Source organism: Callorhinus ursinus, unplaced genomic scaffold (assembly GCF_003265705.2).
Source record: "Callorhinus ursinus isolate GAN/ISIS: 27379988/994484 unplaced genomic scaffold, GSC_fseal_2.0 scaffold21, whole genome shotgun sequence".
In the NCBI taxonomy this organism is placed as follows: Eukaryota; Metazoa; Chordata; class Mammalia; order Carnivora; family Otariidae; genus Callorhinus; species Callorhinus ursinus.
The window spans coordinates 28,348,477-28,362,629 of NW_027397083.1; the positions used below are offsets into that span (position 1 = coordinate 28,348,477).

Here is a 14,153-nt window from a genome sequence, read left to right on the forward strand (position 1 = left end):
TCCAAACACAGTCACACTGGGGGTTAGGGCTTCATAAAAGAATTTGGGGGGGGTGGGTGGACAAAATTCGGTCCACCCAGGGAGCTGCTTATGGAGTCCTCCCTCTAGTCTGCTTCTCACAAGGCCCTGTAGAGACAGGGCTCGAGTCCCCCCATCTCGAGGGAAGCCTCCCCTGACCTTGCCAAACCCGATACTTCCCTAATGTCACTGCACTGCTGGCTGAACTGAGTCCTCCAAGACGCTGAAAGAGCCAAGAGACTGGGGACAGTATCTAAGCTCATCATTATGACCCCAGGGCCCCATGCTGTGGCTGACTGGCATACAGTAGGTACTTAATAAATAATACATAATACATATGGGATGGATGGATGAATGAATGAATGAATGAATGAATGAATGAATAGGACTGATCTTATATCATCTCACTTTCTTTCCATTGAAATGAAGGCAGGGCATTGGCCTGACCCCTTTCCTAACCCCTCTTCTCCTATGCCCGAATAGGGCCTCAGAACTTACTGAATTGAGTTACATCTGGCTACAGTCTTGCTCCATCCTTCTTCAATGACATGTGCAATGTGCTGTGGTAGGTCTGCAGTGTCCATCCTCTGAGCACTTGGTTACCACCCCCTCCATTCATACCAGGAGGACGGGCAGGCCGACCAGGAGGGAGCTGTCAGGAGGCAGATCAACTTGTAACTGCTATTACCTCGGGCTCTGACAGTCTGGTGCAGGGGTGTGACATGTGAAGAAACGTCTGGGCCATGAAGAAAACATGGTGATCTATTACCCTGGCAGCAGTTGAGCACAAGGCATAAGAACATGAGGAGGATCCATTCTTCACAGAGGACGGGTGAGGGGCCTCGAGGGAGCGCCTTCCAGGGGGACACAATATGTAAGCAAAGACTCAGGGGTAGGGGGAAATGTACCAGTTGCTCATGGAAGAGCAATCAGAGTTTGGCAAAGTCCCCACTTACTGATCACGTACCACATGCCAGGCCCGGCGCTAAGCACCTTACAACCTAGGAGTAAATACCACTGGGGAACACAGCCTAGGGAGGTTACAGAACTTGTCCAGGTTTGAAACTGAGGTCAACAAGACCCCAGTGAGTTTCAGGCTTTTATCCGTTATACCCCGGAAGCTGGGCACAGCATACAGTGCTGGGAGCTAGGGACGGTGTCTTCTGAGGACACACTGGGGAAATCATTAACTAGGTGATAATAACTGGATTCTGGGAAGATTAATCTGGCCAGGAGGGGAGGATGGACCAAAGGAGAGGTGGAAACAAGAGAGCCAGCCAGGAGGCTGTGGCACCAACCAGGCAAGAATTCCTGAATTTGAAACTCAGCAGTGAGATCAGAGAGAGGAGAAAGCTATCACATACACGGCCACGGAGAAGAAAGTACAGCTGATACCTGCATGGCAAAGTGGGGGGGGGGGGGAGGGCAGGGGGGGAGGGAGGGGGCGGGGGAGGGGGGAGCAGAAGGTCAAATGATTCTGAGCTGCAACCACAGGTGACAAGGAAGCTGGGGGTCCTGTGAATAAAAATGAAGAGGAGAAGCCGATAGGGCAATAGGACAATATATTCCCCTTTGCAGGGCAGGATTTGGCAATCCAGAGCAGTTCAGCCAACCTTGGAGAATTTAATTACACTAAGCCTAAGTTCACCTCTGCAAAGTCATTTTTTAAAAACTGTCTCCAGGAGGCTTTCATGTTGAGAACCTGACAGCCAGGAGAATTCACACTAAACCATCTTTGTCACCACTCAGTCATCAAGTATCTGAAAAACCCCTGAACAATTCTTACTTTACAGTGATCATCCTCTGTGGGAAAGCTCCATCTGTGAAGGACAAACTTCTAAGGAGGAGTAGAGAAAAATCAATCAAAGAGTCATTCCCTTGACTGATCAATAGGTGTCTGTCAGGGAAATTTTACTTCTTCCATCTATGCTAGTTAAGTGGGTTCTTACAGCACTGAACAATACTTACCTCACTGAATTTCACTCTGTGGCAATTTGCAGCCCTGTGCCCCTCTAGGTTTTTCCTGACTTCAGCACAGAATTTAAATTTGACAAGTGCTGGGGATGCATGAGACCTACTGTCCATAAACGGTGCCAAGATAAGTCACCCCAGGGGAAGTTCTGAATGGCACCCATCTGAATGGCAGGGTGAGAGTGGGTGCTTTCACAACTAAAATCTGCCGTCTGATCTTCCCATGGCCAGCTGCCTCTTATCGGTGAGGTCTCCACTCAAAGACACTCCCTCAGGGAGGCATCCCCTACACTCAGCCAAATCGACCCTCGTGGGAGCAAGGAATGGTCTCCATCTCAATCTGTATGGTAACTACACAGGTGTCTAAGAGGTACAAACATTCACCGAGCTGTAACCTTAAGAAGCACGCATATTACCGGATGTAAGTCATAGCTCTATTAAAAAGGAAATTAAAAACAATTATAAATATGAAATATGCCACTCCCTCACCCATTACACCACTATGCCCTATTTGTTTTCTTTAGAGCCTAAGCCGTTGTCCACAAATAAATGATGTAGTTACTTGCCTGTGGCTTTCTGTTCAGAGAGGCACTCACTCCCCAACACAGTAGCTGCTAGTCACATGTGTTTATTTCAGTTTAAATAAACTAAATGAGATTTAAAATTAAGGTCCTCAGTCACACTAGCCACATCTCAATTGCTCCATGGCCAGCTATGGCTAGAGGCTACTACTTTGTATAGTGCAGAAATAGAACACTTCCATCATTACGGGAAGTTATATGGGACAGTGCTGGTCTAAAATGTAAGGTTCAGGTCAGAGGCCTATCTAGATTATGCTTAGCTCCTAGGATGGTGCTTGGCACACGGAAGGAACTTACTACACTTGTTGAAAGGATGAATAAAGGAATTTTGTAATACCAAAAAAAAAATGCAGAGCAAAAAGAAAAACCTAGAAACATCCTAAATGTGCACCTCTAAGGGATTAATTAAATAAATTTTGGCACATTCTATAATGGAACTCTATTCAGTCATTAAAAGGCATGGGGAAGGTGTGTATATAATGCCTCAGACAGATATCTACACTATATTAAGTGAAAAAGCAAGTTTCTTAAAACTATGTACAGTGCAATTCCATTTTTATTAAGAAACAAACTAAAACTGGTCAGGAGTGATATATACCAAACTGTTAATAGTAGTCAGTGCTGGGTAGAATTAGAAGAGGAATTTGCATTCTGTATTCTTCTGTAATGTTTGAATGTGTAATGAATATGTATTACTTGAGGGTTTTTTTAAGATTTAAAACAAAATTACATGCAGCCCTCTAAGAACAGAGGGGAAAAAGTCCCATATTGCTAACTGTCCCAAGAATACACAGAACGTTTCTTAAATAATCACCAAGTGCCAAATTCCTTACCAGCTTTATTTCATTTAATCTTAACAACTCTGTAATTAAATACTAGCGTCCTGTTAAAAATGTAGAATCTAAAGATCAGAGAGGTTAAGCAGCTTTTCCAGGGTTACACAGCTAGCACACAACACAATTGACATTTGAACCGAACTTTCTGGGTTCAACAGCTCATGGTACTCTTCACTGCAGAAAGCATAGGCAAATGTGCCCCCAAGGAGCCCAGAACTAGCCTCTCCGACTCTATGAAACCCCAAACAAGGGCCAAGCTACAGTGAGTTGCATGAAACCAACCAAACCCTGGAGAAGTGGCTTTTGCTGCTCAGGACAGTAGGAAATACAGCAAAATTGAAGCTAGCCACTCTCCCTCTGCCTTGTCTCCCCAGCTTCCCACAACTGTCCTCCATGCAGGAGCGTGCACACACGCGCACGCACACACACGCGCACGCACACACACAGACTGATGGCAATGCCACAAGGATCCGGTGCCAACGAACGCTTGGTAACTTAAGCATGCTGGTGGAGACTTCCCAGCTCCCCAGCAGATGCCTTGATTGTGCCTTTGTTGGATTTTCAGCCAATCCCCCCTGAAGAGGAGTGTTCAGCTCACCCGAGATATGTGAGCCAAAACACTGTAGAGTCGCCTTTCAGCTCCGTGGACAAGACATTCCAGGCTGCATGCCGCCGGGAGCCTTGTTTAGCTTCACACTTGACGCAAATGAGGTGCGTGTTTACCCACAAACACACACATGCTCATACCAACAGAAGCTGCTGCAGTGGCAGTATTTCTAGAAGCCCAGAAACTGTACTCGAGTAAAACTGTACTGGAGCAACACAGAACTGGATCACGATGCCTATCGGGAAAAAAGATCTCATTCCTCCTAAGCAAAGTTTTGACCACAGCCTGGAAAATTCAGTAGGAGATGAAATGTAATACTCTATTAAGCCTTATTTTGCCAGCACAAGTGAGAGCTCACTCAAGCATGGAGAGTCATTAAAATGGATCTTACATATATCATTATAAATTTAATAATCGCCATGACGGCTAGAGTTCAAGTTAAAATGAATGTCAGCTGAGCATGACCAATTGATGTTACCCCAGCTGCCGCAGAGCCTCACTTGGGGTTATATTCTACTTCCAGAGACTCCACAGTACATGTGGACCCAACACAGCCAGAGCCAAGAACAGATGGGAAATGCAGACATCTACACCTAGCCAAGGAGAGGCCGTCATAATTGCATATTATCTCGGTGTACCGGCCCAATTAAAATTTTCTACAGTGTCAGAGGTCCCAAATGTTCCTCCATGAAGTGTCTGGATACCAAACTTGGCTAACACTTAGTAAAATGCAGTCAATCCCAGGTCCTTGTTCACAACAATTATCAATTTTCTTCCTCTCTCTCAGAAAGCTCCTGTAGAAATAGGAGCAGACGGACCTAGTAGGTTATACGTTGAGTAAGTCAAACAGCACAAAACAAATTTACTTATCTAGGCGCCTAAGAGAGTGGACATTCTTCCTGCATTATGGCAAGTGTAGTTTCAGGAGTGGAATATTTTTCTTTAGGAATGGAGTCAGTCTCTATGTTTATAAAATGTAATTTGTTTCCATTTCTTTTTATCCTTCTAAAGTCAGAACAAAACCCCATACAAAAGCCTTTTCACTCACTTACGCTTGCACGCACGCACACACACACACACACACACACACACACACACACAGAGCCATTTAAATACAGGGAAAAGTTGTAAGGCTAGTTTTCACCTCCATGTGGATTTCATACCAGGAAGAAATGAACTTTGAGACACAGAAGGAGAGGGAATACTCCACTCCATACTGAGAGAACACCAGAAGTTTTTCTACCATCCACAACATTTCAGAGGAAATATCAGAAATTATTTTCAGATTAACACAGATTCTGGCTCTGCTTCAGCTAGGTTTAACCCTTGCCACACCCTGGTCCTAGCAAGTCCCCCGGGAGTGAGGAGACACAGCTTCCGCTTTCTTTCTGGACAGCCAGCCACTCAATGCTACTCCTGAATGTGTCCGGCTTTTAAAGACAAGTTGAACTTTAACTGGTAGACACAGGTCCTGGGTGACTGCAGCTTTCAGACCGATGACAGCAAATGACCTACACTCAACAGGCCTTTTTGAATGGCTGTGACATTCTCACAGATGGGGCCAAAGACTGGAGTCGGATAGGTTTTTGATCCATAAACACAAGAGCCAGCAGACCACACGGAGAATAACTCAAACGAAACCACTGCTGTCAGGAGCGCCATTTCCAAAAGTTGCTAAGAGTGTATGAATCCTAAAGGGGGCTTCAGTGCAAAGAAGCTCACATTTGACTCAGAATCTAACACAATACTTTTTGTTAACTCCCGGAGCTAAAGCTTACAAATCTTTGACTTTCTGGCTCCCGGGATTAAATGTTTCCTTCCTCTGTCCCCCTGCCCACGTCAAGCCCAGCACTAGGACCGGGCAAAGCAGGAACCACCACCCCGCCTGCTTAACCAGAGAAAGATGCGAGCAAGCATAACAAGGAAAACAATGTCCTGTCCTGACGACCACCTGGGTTCTCTGAATCCTGCTTAGCGATTCCAGCGCCATGAGCCAAGCGACAGAGTTCTGCCACTTACCCTCTTTTGATCTTCCAGTCCATGGGTCACCAGCTTTCTCTTCTGCTGTTGGCTGGACTCGGAGACCGGTTCCATTTCCCAGGAATAAAATCCCTCTCTCCTTCAGCGATGCTTCCAAATCCACGGAGGAAGAAAATAAGCCAGGCAAAAGGGATGCATGCACGCCGCCAGACACGGCCCCCTACAGCCGAGGAAATCCACGCTACCCCTTTCAAAGGTCTTCCCGACTTCTTAAAATCCACTCGGGGACCTCACTCGCCATCACTGCCTTAGCAATGAGGGCGGCTCCTGCCGGCATGGTGAGAGCTGGGAATTGGGGCTTTACTTCAGTTCCAAGACTGGCTTCCTGAGAGCCCAGAGGACAAATTTGGGCAAAGACGAGTCCATATCCTGGGGCACGTGCCACATTACTGCCCCTGAAATCCTTTCCCTCACTGTCTCCTTGGCACCGATAATTTATATGTCAATAACAATGTAAATGGGCATTTAATCCGCCGTGCTGATAGCATCCACATCCCTCTCCGGCAGCCCCTGACTCCCATAAATCACCACAAACGCTGTGCGAAAAGCCGCCCCTCACAGGTCCTACGGGTGTTCATCACAGAGGTTGCTCCCCTCCCAGGCTGCCGTCTTTCTTCAAGGAGTGAGACCCATACCTGAGGAGAAAATGTTCAACAGTCAGATGTGTCTTTTGTGGAGAACTCAGGTGTGAGCTGTCTCGCCCACCAGCCGCAGCCCCAACCAAGCGGCAGCCAGCGATCTTCCTCCAAGCCCGCCAGTCCTCCCAGCACATCCATGGACAAGCAACCGGGGGGCCTCATGGGTTCCCCGCTCCTCCTGGTGAGGGGCACACGGAGAACCCTGTTCTCCAAATAAGCACACCAGAGCTGGAAAGGGGTTCTCTTTCAAACCCATGTGGGGTGCATCATCATCAACCTCCTCCTCATCATCACAGGAAGAAGGCACCCAGGTATGATGAAGACAGGGAAGCAAGAGTCTGTGAAGCAGAAAGGCATCAACATCCCCCCCACCCCAATTACAGCAGCGGAGGCAGTGCGTGGCAGGCAAGACACCAGGGTCCGCCAGGGAGGGGAAAAAGAGCAGCCTGGATCAGCTGCGGGCTGAAAGGCAGGGTGTGCTACGGAGCTGCATTCCCTGCCTTGGAACCTGCAGGCAGAGCAGGCACCCAGTCACCTCCCGGCTGACGTCACAGCAGCTCGAAGGGACAGGGAGGGAGGAGAGAGGAGGAACCTCCCCACCCAGGAAAACATTTCACACGGGCTGTGCCCTTCCGTGGACGCATCCGAGAGGTGGGGAACACATCTGAGAATTCCCACCAAGAGGCACCAATACGTTAATTATGAATGCCTCTTCCCATACATAGAACCAGCAGCGCCAGGAAAGAAAGAAAAACGGGGGAAAAGCCCTTCACTAAAAGGCACTAGCTTCTTGCCAGCGTTTCTAATCAACTCACTGGCCATTCTGCAATTCAGGCCGCGCCAGCCTCCGGGAGAGCCGTGGGCAGATCCGGCCACAGCGGGCACGAGACAGAAGCCCTCAGACCATCCCTTGCAGCTGTCCTGACCGGTGGCCACTTTGGAATGAGGCCGAAGCCACCCCCCATCACAAAGGGGCTTCCGCACCACGGCTCAATGCCAAAGCAGGTTAAAACGAGGACAAGAGACTCAGCCACAAAGGGCCTGTGAGGAGGAAGATGGGAAATGCTTCTCTTAAGGAAAGAAGTTGCAGAAAGGTTGAAGGCTTGTCCTAAACCACAGAAAATACTCAGCCAGAGCAGATTTTGGCACGCGAATTCCCAAGTCACAAATGTTCTGAATTTGGCAAGAATCGATGAGAGCAGAATGTCCAGAAGAGGGGCACCTCCTCTAGCCAAGGGCGCTGACATGGGAGGCAGCATGAAGGGTGCCTGGGTGGCTCAGTCGGTTAAGCGTCCGACTCTTGATTTCGGCTCAGGTCGTGAGCTCAGGGTCATGGGATGGAGCCCCATGATGGGCTCCATGCTCAGTGCGATGTCTGCTTGTCCCTCTACCTATGCTCCTCCCCCGCTTGCACTCTCCTCTCTCTCTCTCTTCCCTCCCCCGCCAATAAATAAATAAAAACTTTAAAAAGGGGGGGGGGGAGTGCCTGAGTGGCTCGGTCGGTTAAGCGTCTGCCTTCAGCTCAGGTCATGATCCCAGGGCCCTGGGATCAAGCCCCGCATCAGGCTCCCTGCTCAGTGGAGAGCCTGCTTCTCCCTCTGCCTGCCACTCTATCTGTGCTCTCTCTATCTCTCTGTCAAATAAATAAATAAAATTAAAAAAAAAAAAAGCATGAGTGAAGCCCTCTGCTAGCCCAGGAAATAACTGAGCTCCCAGAGAAGTAGGCACCATCTGGTTGCCCACCACCACCATTTTCAAAGTCCCTTCATGGAATCCCTGACAAAGGTGAAACCTCAGATCTTTTTTTTTTTTTTTTTTTTTTTATCATTCCAGATCCCAACGCAAATAAACTCTGGCAAACTGGCTTCAAATAGTACCCTTTTCTGAATCTAAACTGAGACCTCACACTAGGAGGCTCAGACAGATCTAGGTCTGCATCTCTGCAGCTTAACTGACGGTGTGACCTTGAGCAAGTAACTTAACCTCTCTGAGCCACAGTGTTCTCATCTGTAAAGTAGGGGTAATGACAACACACAAGAGTGGAAAGATGGATCACCTACTGACACAGAGTAGGTGATGGAGCGTGAACGAACGCTAGCCAGGCCCTGTCTGCTGTTTTACACATTCATTCAACCATTCAACAAATCTCTCTCCAGGACTTTTTGCCAGCCATCTTGCTTTAGTTAGGGATTCTTAGCCCTGTGTTAGAGGTGAGAAGACTGACGATAAGGAAGGTCAAGTAAGTTGCCTGAAGTCACACAGTCAGTAAACTGTAGGGCTGAAATTTGAACTCAGGTCTGACTTTCAGAGTCCTTGCTCATATCCGTGCCTCTCTGGCTGGGTCACTGCTATGTGGCTTTTCACAAGCAGCCTGAATCCAGAGTCCACACTTTTTACAGCTCCTGGCTCTCCTCATGAATAATAATAAAAGAAAAAGGACAGGTGCCAAAGGGTCTCCTACTTGGAAGGGCCTTCTCCAGAGGGACTGCTTCATTCACAGCTCTGGGCTCCTTCCATATAGGAGAACAGCTCTGCACTCTGCACCGGGCTCTAGCTCTCCCCCGGGTGAGACCCTGTCACATCCCATCATGCCAGCCGGCGCACACGCCCCAAGTGCACATGGGGACAGACGTTCTCACAACAGAAGTCCCTCCCCATCAGCAGGGAGTGAGAGGATGCTCAACACCTCTTGGGAGCCTTTTGTTTTTTTCTGGGAGCCAGTCTCCTCCCGTTTTGGGGTCATTACTGTTCTGGTGCTGGGGATGGTGGTGGTGGAGGGGGGAGTATACAGGGAACTCGAGAAAGGGGAGAAGCAAGGATGCTGCTGTCAGCTAGCTGCCCTATCCAATCTGTTTCTTGATTGGGGAGGCAGGATTCATTGGAGCAAGTCCTGATGTAAAAGCTCTGGTTTCTCACTGCCCATAGAAATCTCAGGAAGTTTAAACACACTTGAATTTAAAACAGACAAACAAACAAACAAAAAAACCTGAAAGGTGGGACTAAGAGAACATTTAACCAGATTGTTAAAAAGTCAGTATGTTTGCTGGAATGATCCCTAAATGCAGCAACATGTCACTAACTTCTCTCTGTGCCATAAGTCTGCCAGGAGCCGCTGTAAGGGAAGGGGGAACAAGGAGAAGGCTGGACGCAACCGCACTGTAAGACAGGGGTGGGACACTGAAGGCAAGCCCCTGCCTGACCCTTAAAGTCCAGAAGACAAATCTAGTCATATTGAAGACATTCTGAACACACTGCCAGGACCAAACACAGTCTCCAAAAAACGCTTCAACTTCCCATTCCACATCTGCTCAAATCCTTCCTGCTTTCTGGGTAATCCCCAAGTGAAAAAAATTTAAAGACTGGTTTGGAGGTAGAGTCCAGAATATGGGGATCCAGAAAAGGATCTAGTCTCAGATGTAGAGGCATTCTTCCAAGAGGCCCACTGAGGTTCCTTCCTGAAATAAAATTATATTCCTTGATAAATGCCAGTTTGTGATTCCAGGTGCTAGACAAGTCACAGGCCAGGCCAGCCCAGGTAGAATGTATTCCTTCCTTCTGCTTGGGTGTTGGAACCCAGAGCCCATTTTATATGTTTTTGTAAAACATCCTTCTTAAATTCTCCAAAGTTTTTAAAATTTGGCAAAACCCCTTTGGCCTTCTCTTCACCTCTCTCCCCCTCTCTAGCTACTCCTGCCCCACCAAACCTCCCTCCCCCAGGTGGCTCTAAGACTGGGGAAACTGGTTTTAAACCTGGATTAGAGGCTGGGGGAGGGGCCTTGGGGTGCTTGTGAGAATGGGAAGCCTGATCTGTTTCATTCATAACTGGAGTTAAGCCTCTGAAACAAGGGTGCATCCGTGTTTCCAATGGTCTAATTAACACTCATCACCAACACAGCATTTTTAATTAGTCTTCGGTGCCAACAAGGGAAACGAGGAGCTTCTTGGAAACGTGGCCTTTCATGAATCAATCAATAAATAAGTTACATAAGATGTAAGAAAGAGAGCCAAGGAGGCATGGTGGTTTCCAGGCTGGGTTTTTGATTTGGGGGCTTTTGCTCCCAAAGGGAGTCCGCCGAGCCGGCCGCTTCTGCTAAGCCGGCAAGGAGGACTGACCCAGCCACCAACCCCAGCCTTTATTTGCGCACGGCAAGCGAGCTGAGCGTGCTCCCGCCTCTTCCCTGAAGAAAAGAAAGGATCACACACAAAAATAAGTCACTAGGGCCCCAGCTGGGCGGCGCGGGCTGCTGCCGCCGCCGCCGCCGCCGCCGCCGCCGCCGCCGCCGCCGCCAGGGTCCCCTTGCCTGCAAGAAAGGAGCCGGCTCAGCGGAGCGCACACACCGGAGGCGCCGCGGCTCCCGGCGCTCGGGCGCCCCCTCCCCGCCCGCGCCCTCGCCCTCGCCCCTCCGCCTGTGGCTACCCAGAGCGAGCGAGCGTGGGAGAGAGAACGCCAGGGAAACACGAGGCCCGGCCTAGTTGCCCCCGGCTCGGATCCACCTACACACACGCGCGCACACACACACACGGATATGGACACAGTGCAGAGACTCAGACACAGACTGACACAAGCGTAGTAGACACTTGCAGAGATCCAGACATACACACACGCAGACTTAGAGGTACACACACCCACCCGCATACCCAGATACCTACAGAAGCTGAGATCACACACCAGGATGCACATCCACCCAGAGAGGGTCACACGCAAACAGGTACCAGACCTACATTCAGAGACAGAGGTGGGTAGAAAAGAGAGGCACAGACAGAAAACACGCACGCACACCCACGCACTCATAGATACACAGACGAGCACACAGAGAGGAAACACACACACAAACCGAAAATACATAGAAATGCCGGCAGAAGAATCGCCAGGGATAATCAGACACAAGCATCCGGAGAGGGCGTTCACAGACACCCATGCCAACAGCAAACACAGAGGGACCCAGACGTGAGGATAACCCGGAGATACAATCACGCAGAGGGGAACACACAGAGACACACAAACAGAAGACACCCAGAAACATAGGAACACGCATAAGGAGATCCACCCAGCCTCAGGCACGCACACCGAGAGGGACGCACACCCACTCTGGCTGGGGGCGTGTGCAGCGTAGCCAAGGCGGGGAAAGTGCGCCCCGGGAGCTCGCAGCACCGCCTCGCAGCCCCGCGCCGCACGCCCCAGCCCGCATCTGCCGGGGAAGACTTTCCCAGCTCGTCTCAGAACAAGGGCCCGCCGGCCGTCGGCGTGCGCGGGTCGCTGTGCGCCCGCCCGCAGGGTCTCTGTGCCGCGGCCACGCGGGCCGAGGAGGCCCCAGCCCTCCATCAGGGTGCCGGAGCGGAGGTGTGGCCCCTGCTCGGGTCAGTGCGGAGCCTGCCCTCTCCCCATCGGCAGTCCCCGCCCTGCCCGGCCCCGGAGCCCAGCACAGAGCATCCCCAAGTCCTCTCCTCCCCGCTCGTCCCGTTGCACGGCAAACTTTCCCCCGGCCCCTCCTGGCGCGGGGCAGTCTGGCCCAGCCCGGGCCTGGGAGGCGGCGCGGGGGGGCTCCTACCTGCGCCCACGCGGCTTCGAGGAGCCACCGCCTCCAGCGGGTCTCGCACTGCGCTCCGGCCAGCGCTCCTCAGCCCGGCTGCCGCCGCTGCAGCCGCTCCTTCCCCTCCGTTACCCGGGAAACCGCCTCCTCCTCCCTCCCGCCAACCAACCAACAGCATTCACATGGCGCCTCGCAGCCAATGGGCGACCTCGCCATCCCGGTCCCCTTGCAGGGTCCCGAGCCCTTTCCCAGGCTAGGGGACCGAAGAGAGAGGCAGGGGTCTCTCTGGAGCGGCTCTATTCAAAGGTGGGCCTCCGGGGGGGGGGGGGTTGGGGGAGGTGAGTAGAGAGAGTCGTCTGGTCCTGCCTTTTTGGCATCATCCCTCTTCTGGACCTGACACTTTAAGGAAGACCTGCGTCGCTGGAGAACTAGTCGAAAGACACATGAGGACACCCAATTCCGTTTTTCACTAAATCCAGAAATCCTTTGGACAGCTTCCCATCAGGGAGCTGTCCAGCCTATGAACACCTCCCTGGGTGGAGCGCTCACAATCTCCCAAGGCAATGCTTAGTACCTTCCCCCTTGCAGAGTTCTGACTGGGGGCAAGTTCTTTCCAACATGGAAGTGAAACCTGCCTCCATCCCAACAACCATTTCTGTTCTCTTGGACACACAGAACAAGGTTTCTTGGCCAGTTAACAGTCAGGACTTCAGAAACTAGAAGGCAGTGTGCATACTATTCCCTGGTGACCCTTCTTCAGAAAGTTCTTCCTTCATCTTCTGTCTTCCCCTCAGGGCCATTTTGAAATCAGAGAGGTTTGTGCTCAGTTGTATTCCTGCATTCCCCTTTCCTGAAGTGGTCTAATATATAAGTGCCTGGATGGTAGGACTCTCAGGATCCCAGCAGTATTTGCGAATAAGATTGGAACTGGAAAAAAAATTTCTCTCATCTCCTAAAATGAGGCCAGTTCCCAAAACATAGAGTAAAAGGAGAGGTGCTGGGTGAATGTCTTTGTCTTGAAGACTTCATATTTCCCTATTTTCTCCTCCAATCAAAACTTGCTCCATCAAAAAAAAAAAAAAAACTTGTTCCATCACATGGGGTCTCCAAGTTGAGAGGGCCAGGAGTCCTATAGTTCCTGGCAAGAGAGTGGCCTGCCCTTTCCAAAGCCTACAGATGCCACCAAGCTGCAGAGTCTATCCACCGGCTCACCAGAACAGGGGCTGAGGACAGAGACCAAAACAGAAGGCCAGTTCTACTGCTGGTTGAGGTGTGGGCAGTGATTCAAGTTCAGAGTAGGGGTGGGCCTACCTGCCATCAGAGCAGGAGGGACTGATGAGGCCCACACAGTACTCAGCCAGATGTGGCTACCACTCCCCAGGTCTGGTGGCAGGAAAGGTGCTGGAGCCTCCTCATATTGATAGAATAGCAGGCCCAGCTGTGAGACTGCTGCTATGAGAGAATTATAGTGGGCTGGGAGGCCACCTATTCTCATGCCCACCCAAACACACACACATGTATTATACACCTGGGTCGTGCCCCAGAGGGGACCATTTAGAACTGGAAAATGGTCTACAGCCATACCACCATGAACACACACACCCAATCTCATCTGATCTCAGAAGCTAAGCAGGGTCAGGTCTGGTTAGTACTTAAATGGGAGAACTGAAAAATGAAAACCATGCCACTTTCTCAGCCAATTCCTGCAAGTCTCTCTGAGGTCATACAAGGAAGAAGACTAGCAGGGGAATGGTAGGGAGGAACATCATGTGCCCAGCTGTGGGGAGTGTGATACAGTTAGAAGAACACAGAACTAAATCAAACAGCTTAGGCTGGAATCTCCTCTCTGTCATTTATCAGCCATACATTCTTATTTCTGAACCTCAATTTCCTCATCTGTAAAATAGAGAAGCTACTATTCCTCCTGACGG

General features: G+C 50.2%; 1 protein-coding gene across 1 annotated transcript in view; it reads right to left on the bottom strand.

Moving 5' to 3' along the window:
* The window catches only part of NAV2 (neuron navigator 2), a 724,028-nt gene extending 711,700 nt beyond the window's left edge, over positions 1-12,328 (bottom strand). Inside the window, exons 1-2 of the mRNA XM_073904859.1 lie at positions 12,241-12,328; positions 6,033-6,688 (exon numbers count right to left, since the gene is read on the bottom strand). Of these exons, the coding sequence (XP_073760960.1) occupies positions 6,033-6,107 (75 nt within the window). The 5' untranslated portion in view covers positions 6,108-6,688; positions 12,241-12,328. The remainder of the gene's footprint in view (positions 1-6,032; positions 6,689-12,240) is intronic.
* Between the last annotated feature and the right edge of the window lie 1,825 nt (positions 12,329-14,153).